Source organism: Zonotrichia albicollis, chromosome 1 (genome assembly GCF_047830755.1).
Source record: "Zonotrichia albicollis isolate bZonAlb1 chromosome 1, bZonAlb1.hap1, whole genome shotgun sequence".
Classification (NCBI taxonomy): domain Eukaryota; kingdom Metazoa; phylum Chordata; class Aves; order Passeriformes; family Passerellidae; genus Zonotrichia; species Zonotrichia albicollis.
In genome coordinates this window covers 47,399,393-47,424,330 of record NC_133819.1, presented here as the reverse complement: position 1 = coordinate 47,424,330, position 24,938 = coordinate 47,399,393, and the positions used below count along the sequence as shown (strand labels likewise).

Below are 24,938 nucleotides of genomic sequence, written 5' to 3'. Positions count from 1 at the left end.
AAGTGCCCATGATCAGCTAGCTGATCCATTGCCTTATGTACAAATATCTGCCAGGTGTTTGGAAATTCCAGTTTATTCTTGGAAATTCCAGTTTATTCTTGGAAATTCCCAGGAATTCCAAGTACATACTCTGGTAGTGACAGCATGATCAGAATTTCAAGAGCAAACAATTGCTCTTATAGAACAAGGGAGGGAACTGGGAAGCTGGTATGAGCATGTCAAGTGTTGTAGCTGAAGGTGCTGTCAAATACCAGTTGTCCACATTTACAATTTGATAAGCAATCTCAAAGACAACAGGTGCTGTAGGAACATGCTTGAGGTCTCATGCCCCATCTCAAACATGAGGTTTGCAAAGGCATAGTTGTACAGAAAGGTAATTAAAAGTCAATAAACATAAAAATAAGGGCTGTTTCCTCTGCTTTTGCAAATTCCAACATTAGTTGTCTGCATCCTTGTTTTATTTAAAAAGGAGAATTAGGTCCTGGGGGCTAATGATATTCCTTCAGGCTTTTCTTTTTATCTTTCCCTTCAGAAGCTGGATTTCCTTATGGTCCTCTCTTCATTAGCAAACTTCTTCCTGCCTCTCTCCAGCTTAATTAAAGGTCTGATTCTTTGGCATTAAAGGGACACTATCTACTGGAAAAATCAAACCTGTCTGAAACTCTTGAGCTGTCTGTAGCTACATTCAGTGTTTGATGACAGAAGGGAATAGAAAGAAACATTGTTTGTTTGTTCAAGAGACAATTTGGGTTTTTATAACCTTTTAAAATTTTTTTGTCAAGTTAATGAGGCCAACTTTTACTGTAAAAATTTAGGAGAAGTATAATGAACTGAACTTTTCCCTTATCGATTGTCATTTTATCCATCCACCTTGATGGTTATCCTTTAAAGTATTTTCTTCCCAGCAACTGAAAAACCACATTGATGATTAAAAGTTTGCAGTGCTAACCTGGAAATTCGGAAGCTTATTTTATGGCTTTAGACAGAATTCTTGAGCAACATAAAGGATCCATATTGAGACAAGTGTTATTTAATAACTCCATTAATGATAGAAACAAAGGGACTGAGTGCACTCGCAGCAAATGTGCAGATGACACCAGGCTGAGTGATGCTGTGATGCCATCCAGAGGGAGCTGGACAAGCTCAAGAAGTGGGCCCATGGGAATCTAGTGAGATTTAAGAAGACCAAGTGCAAGGTGCTGCACCTGGGTTAGGGCAACCCCTGGTATCAGCACAGGCTGTGGGATGAACTGATGGAGAACAGCCCTGGGGAGAAGGGCTTAGGGTGCTCATGGATGAGAGAATGGACACGACCCAGCAATGTGCATCTGCAGCCCAGAGAGCCAAACGTGTCCTGGGCTGCATCCAGAGCAGCGTGGCCAGCAGGGAAGGAATGGGATTCTGTCCCTCTGCTCTGCTCTGCTGAGAGCCCACCTGCAGGGCTGCATCAGCTCTGGGGTCCCAGCAGGAAGGACATGGACCTGCTGGAGCGAGTCCAGAAGAGGCCACCAAGGCAATTAGAGGGATGGAGCAGCTCTCCTAGAAAAAATGGCTGGTAGTGGGGTTGGTTCAGCATGAAGAAGAGAAAGCTCGATCTAGGGTCACCTAATTGTCGCATTCAAGTACCTGAAAGGAACCTGCAAGAAAGCAGGAGAGGGACTATTTACAAGGGCATCTAGTGACAGGACAAGGGGGAATGGATTCAAACAAAAAGAGAGAAGGTTTAGATTAAATTCGCGAGGAGGAAAATGTTTACTGTGAAGGTGGCGAGGCACTGGCACAGGCTGCCCAGGAAAGCTGTGGATGCCACATCCCGGGTACTGCTCAAGGCTGGGCTGGATGGGGCTCTGAGCAACCTGCTTCTACTGCAAGATGTCCCTGCCCTTGGCAAGGGGCTTGGAACCAGATGATCTTTAAGATCCCTTCCAACCCAAATTATTCTGTGATTTGGTGATTCCTTGAGGCCTCCAGTCTGGTTATAAAATAGCATTTCCTGACCTCACAAGGCCATTTGGGCTAACTACACTGCGGCATTCCCACGCAACCGTGACGGAGGCAAGACACACAAGCAGCAAAGCTTTAATTCCCATGCTGAGAAGCGTTTAAGCCTTCCAGTCGCTGAGACCTTCTTGTGAATGAGCCCGGCGACCCGAGCAGCCGGCGAACGCCCACACCCCGCACCGCGGCCCACACTCTGCGCCCCCTCCCGCCATTGCGGCCCGCGGGCGCCCCCCGGTGCCGCTGGGCGGGAGCGGCGGGGGGCGGGCGCAGCGGCGCCGCCGCTTCCGGCCTCCATTTTACGCGGCGGCAGCGGCCGGAGGCCGAGGCGGTGCTGTGGGTGGAGGGTTCGGTCCGGACGGGCGCGTTCCGAGTGCCGCGTTGGTTCTTCTTCCTTGGGCGTGGTGGACGAGGTTGTGATCTCCTGTGGCTGTGGTTCCCGGAGTGCCAGCGCGGGGATGGGCTCCCCCAGCTCCCCCGGGAAGTTCGGCCCCGGCCGCTGAGCCCGCCCGGAGCCCCCCGAAAGGTTCGCGGGTCGTGTCCCCGGGGAGCAGGAGGAGCAGAGCGGGGCAGGGCCGGCCGGCCCCGCGGGCAGCATGGACCAGAGCGTGGTGGAGCACCCGGTGACCCTCATCATCAAGGCCCCCAACCAGAAATACACCGACCAGACCATCAGCTGCTTTCTGGAGTGGACTGTGGGCAAGCTGAAGTCCCACCTCTCCAAGGTGTACCCCAGTAAGCCGGTGAGTTGTTGGCCGCCCTTTTCCCTCGCCTTGGCGATAAGGCTGGCACTGCGGCGACTTGGGGACAGGCGGTGAGACTTCCCTTTAAGCCTTGTTAAATAAACAAACAAGAGCCCTGCTGCCGGAGAGAGACCTGCGGGAAGGCGATGGCCGGCCCTCTGCTTTCAGGGAAGTTGGCAGTGTAACAAATATGAAGCTGCTCTTTTACATCGTGTGACAAGATCGCAGTGTAGCATCCTGAAAGGCGATATCGCTCAAGATGCTTACTAATGCTTCACTTATCTTTTATTTGGGAACTGAGATTTAGGTATCTCAGTTAACTGAATTTGAGGCTGATTTTTGTAAAATCTAAGAGCACTGACTAAGAGTTCTGTCTGTTCTAAAGTACAAGTGATATACTTACGGTTAACAGGATCTAGGGAATTCATTGAGATGTGGAGCAGATAGATGTTTATTCATAAAATTATTTGAAATTATGTAGCTGACCTACCTCTAAAATTATTTCCTCTTGAGATTGTGTGGAAAATTCTGCTGTCAAGTTTATACAAACTTGTGTGACAGCTGTGACTGTATTTTGAAACTTAATACCTATAGCTTTTTTTGTTTCTGAGGGCAATACGCTTTATTCCTCCTAAATTGTAAATGTGGCAGTTAGAAGGGGCTATGAAAAAAGCATAGGCAATAGATGATAATATTGTATATGTGCAGAATGGCAGTCGTGCAGAATGGTATATTTAAAAATTTGTTCCAGAGAAGGGTATGAGAACTGCAGCAGCCTATGGGGCCTACAATCAGGCTTTAGAAAACACCAGAAGAAGGTGGCATTTATATTTTAAATTATTTTTCACCTAGTTCAGTAGAAGAATTACTGTTATTGTTGATTTTTTTTGACATGGAAAAGTAAAATGGTTGCTTTGTCTCAAAAAGGGTTTCTGCTGTTTGGAGAAAGAAGAAGAAAAGCAGCCAACAACTTGGTCTGTGTCACTGGTACATTGACATCTGTTAAACAGTTGTGAGAGTTTGTGAATATAGTTATTGCTGTGGGTAATTCTCTGCTGAAAGAGCCTATCTGCTGTGGAAAACAAAAATACCACTCAGCTGATTGCTACTTTGTCCTCCTCACTAGAATTTCCTCCAGTGACGTGTTTGTGAAACACTGATTTTCTTACTCATCCTATGAATGATCCTGCTAAATTCAGCTCCTGAAAGGAAAGAACCATAGTGAACAAGAGGTTTGCATGTTGCACTGTAGGCTTTGAACAGCAGCATAGTGTTAAATTTCAGTTTCCTGAAACATCTTTCTCCTGTTGAAAATAGATTCCTCAACATGCCTCTCAGTATTGCAAGATTAGTTCAGCACACCCAGGTTTGTTCTGGGGTAAAGAATGGGGAGTTTCTTTAATGAGAACTGTCTTAGTAATTCCAGTTTAATTTGGATTTACTGCATTTGCAGTTAAACTAATAACTGAACACAGTATTTTTATTTCACAGGACCTTTCAAATTAAAGTTATAACATAGGAGAGGAGAAAGGTATTTAATAGAATGGCTCCTATGTATAGTGAAATCAAAAATATATTTTTGAGTGCTACTGCTTTTTTCAAATGTAAATCCTTTTGCTTTTAGGAGCTCCCCTCCACCTCCCCTTGTTTTTTTTTTGTTTTCCTTTTAAACCAGATCAGTGTTAAAAGCTTGATTTCTCTGTTCCCTCACTATGATAGGTCCTGGAAGTAATTCCTATTACAATGCTGTTTTAAGGTGGTGGGAATACACCAGAACACAGAGACTCTACAGGCCTTGAAGTGTTCTTGAAGGGTGTAAAGTAGAAGTCAGTTGCTGTCCCTGCTGTACATAGTATTTCAAGTCTTCTGTGTGAATTGAACCTCATTCTTGTATGTGCATCTGTAAATTATTCAGCAAATTATGATAACTGTAAGTGTCCTAATTAAATTTAAAATTTATTAAGCATATTTAGAAAGTGAGGTGATTAGAATAGGCAAATGAGAAGTTAGGTCTTGAGGCAGTGTTTTCCAGATTAATTTGTGTAAATTTCTTGCCTAAATACATACAAATTTCAAATACAGGCAGATTTAGATCGGTTTAGTTGTTATTAAAGTTGATACACTTTGCAAAGTAAGTACTTGCATAAGCTAAATAGGTTCAGAAGGGTGTTATGTTTGTGAATCTTAACTAAGATTCACATTTTTCAGTACTTTTGCTCCCTGTCGCACCAGTTTTCACAGCTCGAGTACTGCAGTTACAGTGTCCCTAAATGAAATACTTATATAGAATAACGCAAGGCTCTTGTAAAATCAGCCTGGGTGTCTCAGTCTGGCAGATCCTACCTTCTGCATTAACTGCTGCATTGATTACACCCATAAATAGTAATTGAAAACTGCTATTTCTCATTTCCCACAGTACCTGTCATCTAGTATTTGCCTACAGTTCCAACTAGATGGGGTTGTCTGGTTTTTTATTAACTGTAGAAGAATGGGAGAGAGGCTTAGTGAACTAAAATAATCCCTGTCTGGTAGCTGCAACTGGATAGCTCAGAGATCACCTGTGTTCCTACAGAGCATTGCTACACTGCCTTAGGTTTGGTGTTTGGTAATGTGCTGGGCATAGCTAGTTTGGACTAAGCATTGCAAAAGAAGTCTTGCATGAAAAATTGAGGAAAAAATTCCAAACCAGTAGCTCTGGAGTTGTTAGTTTTGAATACGTACATTTTGGATTTTGATTTGCAAACTGTCTCCCATCTCACTCTAGGTTCTAGAATAATATTCCTCGTGCCTTATTCTTTCTTCTGGAAATGGGGCTACTCTAATTTTGTGGTTTGAGGTGTTTTTCCATCACAGTTCAGTGTTTCAGTTAGCAGTGAGCGTCCTGTTCTTGAAGCAGGAGGTGTGGCAGTGAAATTTCCTCTGGCAGAGGATGAGTTGAATGCCTTTTCCATTTACTTTGGCGTATATGTGAACTACTGTATTTCCACGTGTATTACCTCTTCTTCCATCTGTATTAAAAAAAAAAATCCATTTCAGAATTGCAAGCTTTCAACGTGAGAATTGCAGGTGATAATCCTTTAGTTCTCAGGCAGTTGTTTAATTTATGAAGGTAAGAGCATGGGGTTTAAGGCCTCATCTTCCTCATTACAGTACTCAACAGATGCTTAACCTTTTCTTTTGTGGTTTTACTGTAGGGAGTTAAAATGCATTACTGAAGGCCGTGTAGTCAGCTTTGAGGGGCTGTTTTAATCTTGCCAGTTTCACCTCTGTATAATACTCGTATTTAAAAGTGACTTATATCTTGTTTGAGAAGATGGTTTAATGAGAGGGGACGGAAGAGGGGCTGGTTCATGAGGTGCTGAAGAGAACAATTGAAAGGGACCATGTAGAAAGCCCCATTAGAGTGAGACAGGCAAAACAACACTAGTGCTATGCTGGATGATGATTTAAAGATTTGGAATTTGAAGGGTTTTTGCTGTTGGGCTTTCCTTGTTTTAAGTGCTTATCTGTTTTTACTAATCTCCAGATAATCTGTCTCAGGACCCAGAAACAAGGATTCTTAAAATTTTTCTTCTGATTGTACTGGTCAGTCTAAAGCAACAAGTCTCCAATTTACAGGAAATGAAAGTTTTCTTTAATCTTGATGCTTAAATTCTGATTTTTCAGTCCTTTCCCAAACACAGAATGCAAGCTTGCATTCTGCTGGTAGCCTGTTCATGCTTGAAGGGAGCAACAAAATGGTATGCCTCAAAAGAAGTTATTGACATGAGACAGGCATTTTTTGTTGTTTTAAGTGTAAATAGAAATAGTACAGCGTTGTTGTTGAATGTATTGCAGTATATTATCAATTTGAGCTGCAAATAACTAGTTCCCCATGTTGGGAGACATAAAAATACTGTCCAAGGCCACTAACTAAAAATACAGAAAAGTGCAGAACAGTAGAGAAAATGACTCTTAAATAGAAGTGATAAACAGTTCTGCACAGAATGTGGCAAGTTATTTTTTTTTTAAAAAACTTGTATTCAATCATGAATGGCTAGTATGGCTTTGGGGGAAAAGTTAAAGCTTCAGATTTACTGAGTACTTATTAGCATTATTTGCTTTGAATCTCTGTTTTGTTCTGATGATATGACCATATTTTTTTCCAGGTAAAAAAACCCCAAACAATTTTATAACATTTCTGTATTCTGCTAAATTATTTGGGATCTGTAGAAGGCTGTTGCAACAAAAATAAAAGTCAAAACTTCTGTGAAAGCTTTTCGTAATCACAGAGATCTGGGGCTCAGCTATTTGTCTTAGCATTAGCATGAACAAGCCAGCAGAGTGAGCAGCAGACGGCTGGGATAGGCAGAGGAGAGGTGTAAGGCTTGGTGTTTGCATGATGGGGAAATTCTTCACATAGTTCATGCTGATAATGTGTGTTTGTTCCACTACTGGTAGGCCAGACTTCTTTGTTTAGCATTTGATTATCTTTGATTTGTTTGACTGAGTATGCTCATTGTCTTAGCATACTGGACATCTTACTGTAGATAGGGACCTAAAATAGTTTCCTTTAAAGTAATTCTGTTGTTATTTCTGTTGTGTGGAATAGTCCATAATTATTAAAATATGAACAGTATATAATTTGTTTAAAAAAAGAAATACAATCTTTGTTTACAATACTAGATTGTTTTAAACTGTGAAACTGTAAGAATAGACAAAAAAGCTTACCCAGGTAGGAAGGCTACCTTACAAAAAACCTTTTGCTGATTCTTGCTTTTTAATGCTTTCCTTCTTGTTTTTTTGTAATGATGTTAGTTTTGGTTTTGTGGTTTTTTTGGGGTTTTTTTTGTCTGGAGGGGGTTTGAGGGTGGGGGCAAACACTAGTAGCGAAAGTACTTGTTGAAAAAGACTGAAATTTGTGCTCTTCTGGGTATTTTAATTGGCATTCCATTGTTCTGCTAACTTTCTTTGCCCCAGCCACTTCTCTGTCTATATTTTCAGAAGGTGACTGGGACCAGGAGTAGGGTAAAGAACAGATCACTAAAAGACAGGAATTTTTGAATGTACTTGAAAGTTTTCTTGACAAGCATTTATCCTTAAGTGTTAATTGTTATGACACTCTTGCTGAGTGCTTAATAGCATAATTCTTTTTCAGAAGTAATTTGTGAATTGGACTTATGAAGCCTCTGAAATGTTTTTAAGTCTGTCTGTTGGTGATTGGACTTAACATTTGCAGATGAGAAAATTCCTTTTATTTCCAGCTATCTACATATGCAGCAGGAAAAAAGCTAAATTCCTTTCTTTGTCCCCATCTCCTAGTCTACAAAGGATCAGAGACTGGTGTATTCTGGCAGACTGCTTCCTGATCATCTGCAGCTGAAAGATGTTCTCAGAAAAGTAAGCTTTATATCAACACCATACAATATTTGATCAAACCCTGGTTTTGGGAAATAGGAATTTAGATTTGTGTTATTTAACTTGAAATTTTCATTGTATTGAGAGATGTAACCATATAATGTTGCTATTTTCTGGAAAATGTATTTTCAAGTATGCCTTGTGTGTAGGATTATGATAATTGTGGGTAGAGGAGGTGTTTCCAATTGGTGGGAGAGCAAGCAGGCTATGCTAAGTCCCAAGCAAGTGATATGTTGTATCATAAAATCATGGAATGATTTGTGTTGGAAAGGACCTTCTAGATCTTCTAGTTACAAACCTGCTTTGGGCAGGGGCACCTTCCACTAGACCACATTGCTTAGAGCTCCACCCTGGCCTTGACTTCTCTGGACAATCACCACTGTCACATAAATGGAGTTATACAGCATATTTGTGTTGATTTGGGACATCATTTAGATTCTCAGAGAGGTTTAAATCCAGAACTTATGTCAAAAATGTCATTTGTATAAGCAGATAAAGAGTAGAATATTAATTATGGAGAACCAAGAATTCTCAATTCCTGAATAATTTTCTGGGAAGGCTGTTTGTTTTCTTGGTCTTGATTTGGCAGCTGTTAACCATTCCTGATGATGTTTGAAACTTTGTTGGTTCTTGCTCTTTTCATTTCATACTTCTAAAAAAATTCTATTGGTTCCTATTGGAACAAATAATTCTGTTAGTCTAATTTTGGATTCTTCAGTCAACATTTAGATCCCATTTCTGAATATGTGTGACATCTCATGCACACATGCACTTAGTTTTCAAACTGGCTCAAATAGCTTGGATTGATGCTACCAAAGTAATAAGGACTTCATAAAGTTAGGAAAGTTTTTAAAAATACATAGAACAAGATATTTAGGGTAGATTATAAAAAAGTTTTCTTTCAGTTTTGATGGTGACAGGAAACATGATGCATTATCTTGAGTTGTCTAAATTCTTTGTAAACAGCTCAGGATGAATCAATAGCTGTTATTGGGGAAATGCCTTAGGTCCTTGTACAGTTTTTAATCCTGTGAAATAGATGAACTCCATAATATAGTACCTGGCTGTGGGTAAGGATAGTTTTCTCTAGTGTACTGAGGTAAAAATTAATCTACAGGCTGCAAGAGTGTGTGGGTCACATTTTAAAACTTCCTGTGGAGCAAAGTCTCCAAATGTGGATGGTCCTTTAGTGGGCACCTGAACTTCAGTATTAAGATGGAGAAACAGATGCAGAGGAGTCTTGAGTATTGCTTCAGCAGACTAACACTTTATAATCTTTATTCTGAAATAGTTTTTATTAAATGGGATTAAACTTCTTATCAAAGAAGGTATTTGTAGTTTACTATGTATAGGTTTACTAGAAAACTGAAGCTGGACTGTTCCAAACCAGTGTATGCCCTGTGCCACTTAAATGTTCAAGGAAATGGTTACAAAACTTATCTCAAAGCTTAGTTTTGCTTGCTAAGTACAAAATGAAATCCAAATTCCTTAAATTCACTCGGCCTGCTTGCTGTGCACTCGCTTTAGAAAACAGTATTTCAAACTTTGTATATGTGATAGAGGAGAAACTTTGTAACCAATGTCTTCCTTCACCATACAGGGGCTGGGCTGTGCTTGACTTCAGAGCATTGGCATAATGCTTTAATGTCATAATGGCACTTATAGGCCTTGGGTGTGGTTAGAGAAATTCAGTGGATTTGAAAGCACACCAGTCTTAAACACAAAGTTAGAACTTTGTGTTGGAAGAAGAGGAGTTTTTGTGCTAAAGCTTTTGAGAGCTTTTGGAAAAACATGATTAAACTTAAATTCAGTCTCACTCTCTGCTAAAATCTTCCTACTGGATTATCTATAAATTCCTAATATTATCTGAGGACTTACTAAATTGCTGAGTCTAGCTTTGTGATGCTTGCTCCTTGGTACTAACCAGTCATTTCAAGGACACAAAATGCCTCAAGGCTGGAAGTTGTGACACTCTTCTGGCACAGTGGTGTCCAATAGATTACATATGAATAGAAGTATGTTACAATAAACTGCTGCATTTAATAAAGCTGTATGCTGCAGGCTAACCAGTGGTATGTCTTGCTTTCCTTGCCTTTCCCAGGGGCATAAATTCTTATCTAGGAAGAAGGTGATTAGTTAGGTTCAAGGCTTTTGACAAGGCCAAAGTGCTGATCACCTGTGTTCAGTGTTTTCTGATCCTTGCTCTCACTGACTGGTAAAGTTATACTTAATGTAGCAGTGAGGCTGTGCTTGGGGTTAGGGAAAGTTCATGGGAAAGAGTTTAAAAGACTGAGTGTGCATTGGCTGTGCTAGCAGTAATGCACAGTGATGTGTAAAAGCATTTATGTAGCTTTCTCTATTCCAAAAGATCAAAACCATAAAAATGGGTACATGGCTGTTATAACACATTTATATGTAGTTTAAAAAAACCCCTCCAAATGCAGATTTTCTGAATGTCATCTCATTAAAAATGGCAGCTTGCCTACACCATGCTGATTTCAGAAGAGGATAGAGGGATGTTTTTGTTGCTCCTCTTGCTAAAAATTTAGTTACCGAGGAAGCTGCAGTGTGCAATTTAAATATGGAGCCATAGCTGTTGTGTTGCTATGGCCATGTAAGGGAGTGTTTTAATTTGGTACAGTGAAATAGCTTCAGATTGAAGTTATGGCCTTCAGATTTGGGGTGAGCAAGTTCTGGCAGAATTGGCATGGCCTTGCTATATGGCTTCAAGTTGTGGCACGCATTTGCTTCCTCATGTTCAGATATTTGGGAATACTCAAGCCCCACCCAGCACTTTGAATAACATTCCCTGAGCATGGAATATCTGCAGGGGCCCTTCAGCTGCATGTCAGGCTTGAGCCAAGCTTGGGTCAAGCCTAACATGCAATGACTGGCATGTTGTTCCTGCCTTGGTCTGCTTGTGGAATTCCAGTGCCTACATTTTTCATGTACCCTGATGTCTCTATTCAATAACACACTTCATAGACTTCAGTGCAAATGTAAGCATTCCTAATTTTAGGTAAACTTAGCCCTGTAAAAGGTGTGAGATTTTTCCAACAGTTACTCTTCCTCAAGCTTTTCCTGGAGTTCTTCCATTGGTTCTGCTATACTACAGTTTTAGGGAAAACTGGGATAAAGTCAATGTTCCATATGTTATTGTGGACAGCTTCTAAGAAGGCGTTAGTTCTGAAACAGTAGGATTCTCTTGGACTGGACTCAAATGTTGTTCTGTGGTCTCTTTTGTATAATATTTCTTTAATGCTTACAACTTTGAATTTTTAAAGACTTTTTTTACTTGTAAGTTTCTCCAATATTGTTGCTTTAGCTCTTTGATTTCTTTAATTTTTAGCAAGATGAATATCATATGGTTCACCTGGTATGTACATCTCGGACACCCCCAAGTTCTCCAAAACCCAGCACCAGTAGAGAAGGTCATGGACCGTCAACCTCCAGCAGTAGCTCAGTGAGTTTTTTCATACACAGGACATGATTTCCTTCTACACTAAGGAAACTTGCCATTAATTTCTCTTTAACTTTTTATATTTGTCTGTAAAATGGTGTGTTGAAAGTAGAGCATGCTATATGAATTTGTACAATTAGACTTGTTTATTTAAGGATGTAATTGCATTTAAGCAAAGATGACCTTTTTTCAGATTGTAATAGTTATGTTTATTAGATGATAAAGCACTACTTTTCCTAAGCTACTCTTTTTAACACTGTATTGCAAAGAACGCTTCCCTTTCTCTCCATATCTCTGTATCTTTGGCAGAAATTGCAGAGTGTATTCAGAATTTTAGAAAAACTAAGTTGAGATTTGTTTTGTGAAAATTTGAGAGACCAATAAAAATATTGCTGTTGTTGTGAGATACAGGTGGAACTTGGCCAGGTTTTTTTGTTTGACAGGAATTGGCCAGTATTTATATATGAACTTGGAGCTAGTCATAGCATCTGTAAGGCAGTCAAAAGTAGCAGGTGTTCTTAATACTTTTATTAGTTAAATTGTTAACAGAACATGCTTTTTTTGGTGTTTTGAGCCTTCCCCTCTGAAAATGATGGTGGTCTTTGGTTATATTGTGTTTTAAAAGCAGATATTTCTGTTGAGAACTTGGTAGTTCTTTTTTTTTCCAGAATTGGCAGTTTCACTAAGCAACCCTTGAAGGTTAGTCAGAAAGGGATATATAAAATACCAATGTAGGTGCATTTCATTTTAGATGTGTGGATTGTCAGCATATGGGAAATGCCCTTTGAAGCTGTCTGCCTTCATTCTGCTGTTGACAGGGCCTGTGTTAGGCTGCTGTGTGACAGTCAGAAACACAAGCAGTTTAAGCAATAGTAGAGAGGGGACTGTGGCTACATCATCTTTTCAAAGGCTTTATTTATATTTCTATTTACTGGCAGGACTCAGGCGGCCTGCTTGGCAAGTATTTATTGCTGTGTACATCAGTTATCAGTGTTGTATTTGAATGACTGTATTAATGACTGCTTAAAGCAGGCAGTTTGCAAAGTGCTAAGTTCATAACACTTTGGAGGAAGCAGCTTAAACCCAAAGCTTGAATGGCCTTTGTCCATCTATTTGTTTTTTATTTTTATTCCTCCCCACCCCCACTGGTCTAGCGGTAAATTCTTCTTGTGTTTTTTGTGGTATAGATGTCTTAAGTAATTGCACCTCCTCACTTCCTGAGTTGTCAAAGTTAAAGAGGATTTTTGACTAAGTAAATACTACAGTAATTCTTAGCAACAGGATTTGGGGATTTATTACAACTGAAATAATGCATCTCAGTGGCGCCATTGTAATCTTGTTATGGTGACAGTTTAGAAGCCAGGTACCAGGGGTCTGACACTGGTTTAGGTGTGTTTCTTGGTGCCTGAGTAGTTCCTAGCTGTTTCCCTATTCTCATTGATAGCTCCCTTCCAGTGATGAGTGCAGCAATTTGGATTGGGCAGCTGGCACAGTGAAGAGGGTGAAGAGTAGAAGGGGTAACTAAAGATAAGGATAGGGAATGGTGTTTTAAGCCACTGTCTCTGAAGACGGTCATATCCTGAAGTTGCAGTTAATTCTGTTAACAATAGTCACTAGACTTTCTGTTCCTGCTAAATATTCTTTCAATTAAGTTTTAGTTTGCTTCAGCCTTTTGAAACTGTGATTCCCAGTGACTTGTGGTTTTCTCTGGAAACTATCAAGTGTTGAGTCTTTCTGAAAAATTCTTTTATTTTTTCCCCTCTTGCACCTGAGTGCAATTTTGAATTTGTTTTTACAAAGGCTTGCCAGAACCAATAAAACCACAGAAGACTTACCCAGTGTTTACACTCTTATTAAAATGTGTGACAAAACATGAAAGTAGTTTTTTAAGACACCGTGGTAAATCTTATAACTGTGCCAAAGATCCACAACCTTGATTTTATTTATTTTTAAGAATTTAGACCGTTGTGGATCAACTGCTGCCTCACCCACAAACCAAGAAGCTGCTTCTACGTCTTTGAACACTAGTGCAGATGGAGTGAGGCATCGTAATCTTCCACAAGCACACAGCAATCCCATGCCAAGCCACCAGTTCCCTTATTTAATGCAAGGGTAAGTGAGACTGAAGCAATCCTCACTCTTTGATACTCTTTACAATGCTTTAAATGTTCAGTTGCAATTAAATTTTTTTCACAGTCTGGAAAACCATTTGGCTAGTTCACCTTGAAGCATAAGTCAATTTAGAAAAGTTTTCATATGAAAATTAGTGGTTTTAGCCAGAAGTCAGTCAAAGAGGAAGTGCTCTTGGTGCTCCCCTTCAGGCTGACTTTTGTTATTTTTCTTTATGCTTCCTGCCCTCAGTTTTCTTGGAGAAGTGCAGCTTTAATGTCTTGTGGATGTAGTTAGTAATGTAACTGATAGAATTACTACTTCTGGTTGTCTTTTCTGTCCCTTATTTTAGCAACCAGCACTAAATTCTTGGCAGAATATGATGGTTTCTAGTTTTTGACATGTAAGAGATGCAATTTTTCATTTCTCCATATTTGGGCTGTAGAAATGATATACAGGTGTTTTGAGTACATGTAGTGCTTGTGTATCTACAACAGAATGTTTAAGGATTTTCATACATGCCAGTTAAAGGTAACCAAGTCTAGATCAGGTCTCTTACTGCATAGCTATTCAAATTCTGTCCTTTTTTTTTTGTGCTTAAAAAGCAGCTTTAGTAATTTTAAGCCATGTGACCTTAGCAGCTGCTTAAACATGTTTTTGTTGTTAGTAGCAGTAGTAGTAGCTTCTTCCAAGGGGAAAACAGGAAAACAGGAGGATGGTATGTTCTGAGATGATAGCTGTCATTTCTTCAGGGAGCCACTTTCAAGCTTCCTTTCTGACCAGGTGTTCTTCCAGTACTGTATAGATTCTAGAAACCTGCTTTGGGGAATGTTGAAACAAAAACCCCTAAAATATGAATGTGCTAACAGTAACATTGCTTCTGTTGCTGGAAAGGAAACATGCCAGGAGCTGTTAAAACTTACTAAAAAGAGTTTCAGTTTAATTTACATGCTTTCATTACAGTTAACTTAGACTTTTCTTGCTGGTTTTCATCTTGAATTTGTTATTTTTTTTTATTATTATCTGAATTGTACTATCTAATGGCAAGAGTGGGTGGAGATTTGTTATTCTGATGAAATGCATCTTCACAGACGTGGTCATGCTTGCCCTTCTGACAAAGCTAGGCAGCACCAGGTTGACTGCCAGGACTGCTGTTGATGTAATGTAAATTAATTCCAGAAGCAATTTATTATGTGTTGTGTGAATGACCAATCTGTAAGAAGTTTTAACATTTTTCTAATTAGCTTTTCACATAGACATATTCTGAGTTTTTGTCAAGTGTGGTGAACTGAATAGGCTGTGGACTCCAAAAGGCAGCAGAACCATTATTTAGTCTTTGGGCTGAATTAATTTGTGTCAGTTTGGGAGACATTGCTGTCTTGGAAAGAAGGAATAACTTACCTTAAAAATACTAAGTCTGTGACTTGCTATGTCTAGCATGTAATGTGGATTGAGAGAAGTGGATTTGTGGACTGAAAGAAGTGCAGAGAACCTGACATGACTGTACATATTTCAGGGGTTTCAGTCCTACTTGGACTATTTCTAGCTTGGTTACCTGGAATAGGGTCCTGCTTGTTTTTGTGGTGCATTGGCAGTGCACCCAAATCACGTATTTCAATTTTGTGTAATCCAGAAGGAATCCAGATGGTGTTCCAAGAGCATTCTGTGGTGCAAACAGAACTGTAGTAAGAGCAAGTGACTGGAGGTTTCCAGGAGTGCATTCCTAATCTGAACAGAAATGCCAAAATAAACAAACTCTAAATAATCCTAGCCTTTTTTTTTTTTTTTTTGGAAAGTGTTTTAATGGAATGCTGTCAGAACTTGAAGTAGATCTTTGTGGACTGTTGGGTATTGGCTCTGCTCAACTTGAAATAATCTGTGCCCAGTGCCTGCTGGAGTCTGCTTGCTTCTTTAAGAACCCTTTTTAATGCTTCAGTAGTCTTTTCAGATGCATCTGCTTTTGCTTTTAGGCACTGCTGCTTGTATTCCAGCAGAAAGAAATACCCTCTTCTTTTAGCTGCCACTTAAACATCATTTGGGGCAGTGGGATCTAGCTTTAATGTAATTTATGTGCAGATCAGGACTTGCTAGGAAAATGAAGATTCATAGCTGAAACTGGTGTTACTTTGTTGATTTTTCTTTTTATTTTCATGACCAAACAATTTTTATTCTCGCTATTCTTGCATGATGAAATATAGGCACTACTGATAGGGAAAGATCACCAGGTGTTTGAAAATTTATGTAAGAGTCGCTTTCCTTGGGTGTTTCGCAATACTTGATTGACTTGTACAAATAAGTAATGTGGATGTTAGATGATTAAATTACGGTTTTGATGTTTTTTCAGCTCCTGGCTTAAAGCTGCAGTGTGAGAGTTGAACATACTTTGGGAAAACAGCATTTAGTTCAGATTGTTGAAGTATTACAGGGAAAAAAATTAAAACCTTCTGTTGCTTTTAAGCTTTTGCAAATAGTGTTTCTAAGAACTCCAGACTTGAGGTGGGACTGGGAAGTAGTTTGTGTATGTACCAAGTGATTCTTCAGCTGTGGGGAGCAAGCACAGCATTGTCTGCTCCAGTGGACTTTATTGGGGATCAGGGTCTGTGCTGCAGAGGCACAAACAGAACACACGGGCTCAGCCCTGGCAGGGCTCACATTTCAGGCTGGAGAGCACTTGGAAGCAGTAAACAGACAAGAGACATCAAGGCAGTGAAATCATTTGTCAAGTGTGGGTGGCCCATCTAGTGAAATGCTTTTGTATTGTACACACAGTAATGTTTGAAAGCAAACAACAAAATGACATACTGACAGCATGCAGTATATCCCCACACATAAATACATTGCTGCATCAGTCACCTTTGCTCTGTATTTTCTTCTGAGTCGCAGGTATCATAGCAGAGGATACTGAAATGCTGCCTGAAGTTGATATTCCAGGCTTTTAAATCTGAATAAAAATTTTTGTTTTTTCACTTGTGGTGAGCAGTATCTTTGTGACAACCTTACCTTCAAATTCAGTGCTGGTTAGTTTATTTGGGTGTCTTCCACAGACCAAAAGAAGTAGTTTTGTGCTTTTGAGCCATCCTGAGGAGCACTGTGTCTCTCTTCAGAATATTCTGAAGCTTCCTCTACCATTTGAATTGTTTTCTGGCTTATCCAACTGTTCTTCTGTTGTCTGCTCTGCTTTGTTCTCCAGTCTTGGAATGCCTATACAGATCCTGTTGGCTTCTTTGTTCTTACACTGTTGCTGCCATTCTTTTGATATACTCTGCTTCCTACCTCTTTCTCCTCCTTTTGGAAAAAGAGAGGAGAAGGTATTGTGCTACTTTACTTTTTCCTTGAACAGCAAGCTGCCTTGCTTTGCTGGGAAGATCCTCTTCTTTGTGGAGGTTCTTCTCACTGAAATACATTGTTACAGTGTAAAGAGTTGTTTCTGAATTTCATAAGCTGACTTAATATCATGGCAGCTGTAATAGCTGTATAATTGACAACATCTGCCTCCATTTGATTTTTGATGAGCAAAGAAAATACTGCTGTACTAGCTAGCATTCTAAGCCAGAAGCCAGTTGTAAGCCAGTCTACTTTTGCTCAATTAATGGAGCCAAGTCTTGAAAAATTAAGTCTTTCTTCTCAAAAAGTCACGTCTTCTAGAAAACCTATTGGGGAAAATAGAATTAGAAACCACCACAATATTTGAATGGGAAAGAAATCATGTGAAAGAAAAGAGCATGACAGCTGAACTTCTGTGGTTTGTCTTGTTTGACTGGCTACTTAATCTGCCATTAGGCTTCAAGACATCAAGAAAGCAGCTTTCAAAAGAGTTTGAAAGAAAGGCGAGGCTCAAATCCAGTGACATTTCTAAAAGATGTATCTGTGAGAGCAAGCTTAGCCTAAGCCCTCTCAACTTTTTTAGAGGTCAACGTAGCAGTTACAAGGAAGAACCCTAAAATCTGTATGTGAGAAAAGGAAGTGGCAAATTCCTTCAGAACTAACCCAGGCAAGTTGAGTAGTACTGATTTTTGCTGAGGTGGAAGTGAGTGATCCTGCCTGTTCAAAACCTCATCTGATACTCTACCTGCTTGAAATTGAGACACTGCTCAGTGATTTGTCTCAGCACAGTACTTAATGACACTCATGTAGAATATTTAAATCATCTTTACATTTTGAGGTCAAATGTTTTGTGAATTATGGAGGAGTCTTATCTCTAAGTGTATGCCAGTTCCAGGGAGAGAAAAACACATTCTTATAGCTTGCAATTGTAAATCATGATTAATGCTTTTCAACAGTAGCTCCATGGCATTGCTGTTTCAACACATTAATTATGCATAAATAAACAGCATCAGCAGAGCTCCTAGTTAACCCTTTCAATATTTGAAATAAACCTTGAATAATGCCTCTGAGTGTTTCAGTTTGTGTTTGGTATCAGGAAAGTACTTTTGGTGGTTTTTTGGGTTTGTTTTCCTCTAAACTGTTGTCAAAACAGGTTATAGCTAAATGCAAACACAACAGTTTTAGCAGAGGTCATGGTGTTGCATGGCAGATTCTTGTCCAGAATTACAGTGCAATACTTATTCATGTGTAACATGGAAAAAAGATTTTAATGTCTTCCTCCCATCTTTCTTTCTGGGCATGTCGTGTATATCTGAATGCCTGGTAGACTAATGAAATCTCTTGGTGATATCTTTGCAGGGAGTGCCTTACTTAGGGAACAGGTGTAGTCTGCAGTACAATTACAGCAGTCTCAGCTTTTGCTACCTGCAGTCTGAATAAACTTTTCTTCATGCTTTATACTCTCATGCTGTCCTGAAAGATGTCCTGGTTTACTACAGTTCACTACATCAAAATCTTTTGGGAAAGAGTTGGAAATCTTGCCAAAACATGCTATATGCTCTAGGAGGTAAGAGAGGATAAGAAGTCTTATAGCAGACAAAACCAACCAAAACTTATGTACAGGAGTTTTATCTCTCTTGCATGTGAATCAGAATCACATATACTCAAAATATTGAAGGGGGGGAAGTAAATCCTTTACAGTGTTCTTAGTTGCAATCTTCAGAAGCTGTATCTGAAAGATTTGTTTGTTGTCTTTGCTTATGTTATTTCTTCAGGTCTCTGATCATGGTGATATTTCAGATACTGCTTCTAAAAGAAAACTAGAAGATAGTGAATTTTCTCTTTAGACCTCTAGTAGACCTTTAAGGATGACCTCTGAATTTGAAAGGAATTGTATGAAAGGATTTCTGCAGTTAGCACAGTCTTGAAAAGTTTCCAGCATTGTTTTGTCCCAGAGACACAGCTAGTGCACATACTAAATGCAAACCAAAATTTTCTTTCTATGGAAATAACTTTGCTTATTCATTTCTTTTATGAAAATGTAATGCTTTTTTGGAATGGGTTAGATGATCTTACTGTATGTTATTTCAGCATGTTATTTTAGGGGAACAAATGAGAGGAGAAATGCTACTTTAATTGTATTTTAATACTAGCACGCTTTTTAAATGTCACAATTCAGAGCTGAATATTTTTCCTTAAATTGTTTTCTAGCAACATAGGCAACCAATTTCCAGGCCAAGGTGCTCCTGCTGGATTTTCCATGTATCCTGCATTCAGTCCCTTACAGATGATATGGTGGCAACAGATGTATGTACGTCAGTACTACATGCAATAGTAAGTCTGCATTATCTTAGTACTGAGCTACACTAGTGAAAAGAATATATTAAATGTTTTTCTCAGGATCAAAATGGCAGTGTTTATTTTGTCTAGCTCTGTTTTATACTCTGTTTTCTCTAGCAAATTGTGAAATCTAGTCTTGAATTAGAATTAAATTAATGTCTTAGTAAATAAAACTCTAAGGGAGAATGCAGTTTGTTTTGACATGTATTACATCTGGAATTGTAGCAAAGAAGACAGGCTTAGTAATTATGGTGCATGTTTTTTGACAAACCAGGTTTATGTTTAAATTTTTAGCCAAGCTGCTGTTTCAGCCCAAGTGACTTCCAGCACTGAGCCAGCGAGATCTGCAGTTGCCCAGGGTGTGAATTCAGAACACGCTCCTGCAAATGAGCCTGCAGCAGTGCCAAATGTAGCTGTCCAGGACAACAGGCCTGTAAACCAAAATGTTCAGATGAATGCACAGGGTGGCCCAGTAGTGAATGAAGAGGACTTCAACCGGGACTGGCTGGACTGGATGTACACGTTCTCTAGAGCTGCAATTCTTCTGAGCATTGTATACTTCTATTCTTCTTTCAGTCGGTTTGTCATGGTAATGGGAGCCATGCTGCTGGTTTATTTGTGAGTACAACAGTTGAGTATAGCTGCAGATCTGAGATGTGGAGTATGGTGCTGATGTTTATTCCATTTAAAATAAAAAATCATCCACGTGCAAAAATTTACACACTGCTCCTTTACAATAGGATGTGTCTGTTAAAAAAACAAATTTAAACAAATAGAGAAACTGATGTGAAGAAAAGTAATTCTCAAAATGTTTTTACACTGAGCTGAACACCTCTTATACCTGAAACACAATGTTCTTACATATTGGTGATATTAATTGATCAGTATTGTTGAAATGTAGCATTTTGGAATGAAAATTTAGAAAGCAGGTCTGTGAGGAGAAGGAAGCTCATATAGGTCAATCATATACTTGCATAAACTTAAATTTACCGCTTGGATATGAAATTGCAGAGCAAAGCTCAAATATCTTTCCAAAATAACGTATAGGGGTGTGTGCAGTAAGTTTTCTTAGCTAATGGCACTGTAATAGTGGGGTACTAGATCTGGTAGAATACAGAGATGTAAAATTTTTTTAACTATATGTCATAAAGACCTAAGCACATTCTGTGCTTAGTAGAGAAATACCAGTACTGTTGTCATCACTTCCTTTTGCATATGGAGATACCTTAATGATGTAAATAGAAGTGGAAAACAGAAGTAATGCTTGGTATTTTGGACTGATGTCATTCACTGAGTTTCCTTACACTGTAGTCTCAGTCCTAACTAGGACTGTTCTTTCATACAGGTAAGGTAATTGAAGTCAGGATATAGATGCTTGGAAATGTAGGATAGGCTTGTTTTATTTACAGTGGTGATGTGGTTCAAGCATTAGATGAAATTTAAATTGCCTTTTTCTACAGCAAATTATATTTAAACTAAGTCTGGCTTTGAAAACTTACTTAACCTCAGTGCTTAAAAATGGGGAGGAGACCCATATTCTACATGTTTAATCACCTAATTGTGGTACATTATTTGTCTTCTGGAACTGAGGGCTGTAAACAGCAAGACCTTAATGCAAACATTGAAGAATAGCCATTCAGTTTAGTAGGATGAATCACAGAAAAATAGATGTAACCTCATTCATTTGAAAATACTTGCAGAATTTGCTGCAGTAGTGAGCTGTAGACGAAAAATTTTTTTTGTTCCTTTCAAAAGAGAGGTTTTCAACTGTTCCGCTTTCTTACATAGACACCAAGCTGGATGGTTTCCCTTTAGGCAAGAGGGAGGCCAACAACAGGCAGCCAATAATGCAGAAGTGAACCGTGATGGGCAACATGCAAATAATCCTGATCTTGAAGAGATGGTGAGTAAGGGCAGACATGTCTTTTCAGACTCCTATGTATTATATTGTATGTTGTAGTGCCTGGACAGAAAGCCAGCTTTTGTGGGATGAAGTTGGTTTAACCAGAAAGCTTTCAGCATTGTCCTCAGGTTGTGCCTGCTGCTTAAATTCTGTATTTCTCCAGTCTGACAATTACTGATTGTCTCTACTTGAATCACAGACTTTCTTCATGCTAGTTACTTCAGGAGGTTGTTCTGAGAGAAGTCACTTAATGTAGGAAGATACTGCTGGTTACCTTGTGTCAGAATTCTGAAAAGAAGCAGTTGAATTGCTTCAATTTCTGTTTTTAAAGGAGCGACTTATGGATGATGGGATTGATGAAGACAACGGAGAAGATGCAGGTGAAGATGGCAATACAGAGCAGCAGCCTGGATTCATGGCTTCTGCTTGGTCCTTTATCACAACCTTCTTCACATCACTGATCCCTGAAGGGCCTCCACAGGTTGGCAATTAAAGTGGAAAAAGAACTGTGTCAGGCAGCCTCAGTAGCCATATGTAGAAGTGGAGCAGATTCTAGAGAGTGTTCTAAATACAGTGCAATTTCTGAAAATTTAAAATGTTATCTTTTTGATCATGGTGTACAAAAATGTGTATTTTTTTTCTTTTGGCTTTCTCATGCATTGACTATTTTAAGCACAAGTGGACTACTAAATGCTTTCTTTAAGATTCTTCTTTTTCTGAAGAATAAAATGTAAAGATATTGGTCTTCCATGTTTTGTTTTGTTTTCAAATGTGTGTTACTCTGATGCAAAGAGCTTGTATGTAATCTGCACCATTACCTCTTTAAAGAGCTGTTAAAAGTATGAACGTTGACAGACCTTTCCAAATGCTCTCTATTTACCTGAATAACTAATCTTGTGTTTGATGCAGGGTATGAATTCTCACATGGGATTTGGAACTTACATAATTCCTGAGAGAATGCAGTTAACACAAGGGTTACTTGTTAATGGCATGTTGTCTTCATGTCAGAACATAGTAAGCTTCTTCGTTTAAAAAGCTGAGAGCTTTTTCTTGAGACTGTACTGACATTCATTAAAGTTGGAGGTATTTGACAGCTCTTCAAAGACAATTGGCAGTGATGGGATAAACCTTAAATGTTTGATACATACAGTACTTTTTAAGGAGAATATAGCTGTGCTGGGGCAAAACATGTACATTAGGTTTTTTAATAAAGACTGTTATGGTAACTCTTTTGGATGTTTATATGCATATTTGAATGCAAATGGCTAAATTGTGCCTCCTTAAGGATGAGGATATGATTAATTTGCGAGTGTAATAAAGTTATCATGGTGGCATTACTGACATTGACCAAAGTGATGTGTTTGTAGCAGCGTCTATACAGTTACAAGCTCTCAACACCACACTATCTGTGTTCTTTAACTTCATTAACCTAATTAAAACTGAGAAGGAAAATGGCACATGAGAGCAGAGTGCTATGTCAGGTTTTTGGTTGCTTTCCTTAAACATAGTCAAGAAGGTACATTCGGTTTTGTTCTTAATTCTGAAGTTATGGTGTGCTCTCTAACTTAAAAACGTCTGCAAAATTCTGTTACACTACCACCAAAGTAAAGCCTGTTTGACCTCAAGTACAGGACAAAGCTCCTGAATATTCTGATTGAGTGATAAATAGGGATTTATTTTTCACTTGATTTTGTTAAACTGCTATGCAGCCAAGTTTTAAACTAAAAGAAAACCTTTTAAGTTTCACAAGTTTGTCAGAGGAGAAATAGAAACGTAAGTCTTAAAAGCATCAGTTATGTTATTTGCTGTATAGGTAGCAATGATGAATAAGTAATTTTTTATTATGACGTTTTCTTCCTATTTTTACTACAGAAAGCTGCTCTAAGTTTAGGTTCTTTACTAGGTATACATAAAACGGGTAGACCTTGTCCATGAAAAGTTACCTTTTTTAGTTTGGCAGATGGATCTAACTTGACTAATAATTTAAGACCTGCTACAAAAACTTGGGTTTTTAAAGGAGTGCCACAAGCGTCTTGTATGTAATAGGCCTTACTTCTGGAATATATTGAAGAAATTTCATCTGTTTGACATGTGTGTTCTCCCTCTCACTTTTACCAAGTTTTTCCTTTATTATTTTTCTTTTTGTCCTTGTGTTAGTATACCTGTAAGATGTGCAGTTATGACCTGACAGTATCCAGCTATCAGCAGCAGTTTGTTGCTTCTTACCAATGTTATTCAGGTTGGTTTGTCTTCCATGCTGTAGGAAGCAGTTGGTGGCAGCTCTCTGCTGTTATAGCAGATTCAAAAAGCTGCTCATATGCTGTTACCCGTGGTTCGGTTAAAAGGTGTAGAATTGTCACTGCTGATTAGTATTTAGGCAAGGATAAGTTTGACAGGTTTCACAAAGTTGAAATAGTGAAATGAGAGATTCTGGTAGTTGGTTGGACATTGAGGGAGGCGTTCTGCGAGCTTTAACCAGAAACGCAGAGCTGAAGTGATTCATCACAGAGGCCACACTTCCATGAGATCATTAAATCTCCCAGCTTCCACAACATACCAAGATAAAAGCAAGAAAAGCAAAAATGTGGTCACTGAGGAAAGTGAGTGAGAAATAACAATGAGATAGGGAGCATTACCAAAGAGTTGGAGGCAGGGGAAAGCTACTGGCAGAAGCAAAAATAAGGTTGTGATCATGAGTAAATAAAGCAAGCATTGTAAAGCAGATTTAAGTAAGAAAGGTGCAGTTTTTAGAAAAGGAAAGAATGTGGTGAAAATTAGACAAGATTGCTTGCGTGTTCTGAGCAATTTGCATATAGAATTGAAGAGCATATGAAGTATAACAGTTGACGATGGGAGAGAAATTAGAACCCTAGGAAAATTGTTGCTTTTTTCTTTGTATATCCTTGTAGAAACTGTTCAATAGCATAAACCAAAACAAAACACAGTTATGTAGTACGTGGTTCTAGGCAAAGCTAGATGCAGAACTGTATTAAATCTGTGGCATGAAATGTATCAGAAGGTGTGAGGATTAAAGCACCATAGGATGTGCCCCAGTTGACCTGTAAATCACACACTTTTTACAACTTTGCATATAGAAAAAGTGCTTAAAAACAAATCTGTGGCATTATGTGCAATACCTTCATGATGTGTTAATGTAAGAGGCTCCTATCAGACACAGACACAAGTGAAGCACATTTCCTCTATAACACTTCTGCTGTGAAGACATGGATCAGATCAGTAGTGCTGATGGAGCAACACACAGCTACTCCTTAGCATGGTTTCTTAATACTGTACTTTGAAAAATACTTTGCAACACCTGTGTATCCATACATAGATGTGCATTGACCTCTAAAGCCCAGCTTACTTTGAGTTTACCAGTGCCACTGTTGGCTTAACAAGTTGTCATAGTTTAACACATTGGGCAACTGTACTATGCAGCTGCTTGTTTCCTTTCCCCTTTCTTCCCTTCATGGAATGGAGAGGAAAATCAGGAAAAAAAGTAAAACTCATGAGGGGAGATAAGAGCAGTCTAATAATTGAGATAAATTGAAATACAATGCTAATACTAATAATTGTAGTAAAAAGGGTACAGAGAAAACCTAAGAAAAATGAGGCACAGTAGGCACAATACAGTTGCTCACCACCTGCTGATGAATGCCCAGCC

At 39.0% G+C, this 24,938-nt stretch overlaps 2 protein-coding genes across 4 annotated transcripts in view; one reads left to right on the top strand and one right to left on the bottom strand.

Annotated features, from left to right (window-relative positions):
* The window catches only part of SEPTIN7 (septin 7), a 177,908-nt gene that overhangs the window by 112,418 nt on the left and 40,552 nt on the right, over nt 1–24,938 (bottom strand). The gene's annotated exons all lie outside the window — the stretch shown is intronic.
* On the top strand, nt 2,249–22,615 carry HERPUD2 (HERPUD family member 2). Of its 3 annotated transcripts, none has more exons than XM_014266264.3 (9): nt 2,249–2,741; nt 8,043–8,120; nt 11,488–11,601; nt 13,553–13,710; nt 18,512–18,598; nt 19,243–19,365; nt 19,666–19,989; nt 21,187–21,274; nt 21,606–22,615. In XM_014266264.3, exons 1-9 carry the CDS (start codon nt 2,595–2,597, stop codon nt 21,765–21,767), a joined length of 1,281 nt encoding a protein of 426 aa, XP_014121739.2. In that variant the 5' UTR covers nt 2,249–2,594; the 3' UTR covers nt 21,768–22,615. The 3 variants fall into 3 exon arrangements, with proteins under 3 accessions (XP_014121739.2, XP_005485922.2, XP_005485923.2); XM_005485865.4 differs by having other exon boundaries at nt 2,252–2,741; nt 21,160–21,274; XM_005485866.4 differs by lacking the exon at nt 18,512–18,598 and having other exon boundaries at nt 2,257–2,741; nt 21,160–21,274.

Coding starts and splice junctions, on each gene's coding strand:
- HERPUD2 (XM_005485865.4), top strand. CDS start 2,595: ATGGACCAGAGCGTGGTGGAGCACCCGGTGACCCTCATCATCAAGGCC. Junction 11,602..13,552: donor CAACCTCCAGCAGTAGCTCA/GTGAGTTTTTTC, acceptor TTTATTTTTAAG/AATTTAGACCGTTGTGGATC. Junction 18,599..19,242: donor CATGCTATATGCTCTAGGAG/GTAAGAGAGGAT, acceptor ATTGTTTTCTAG/CAACATAGGCAACCAATTTC.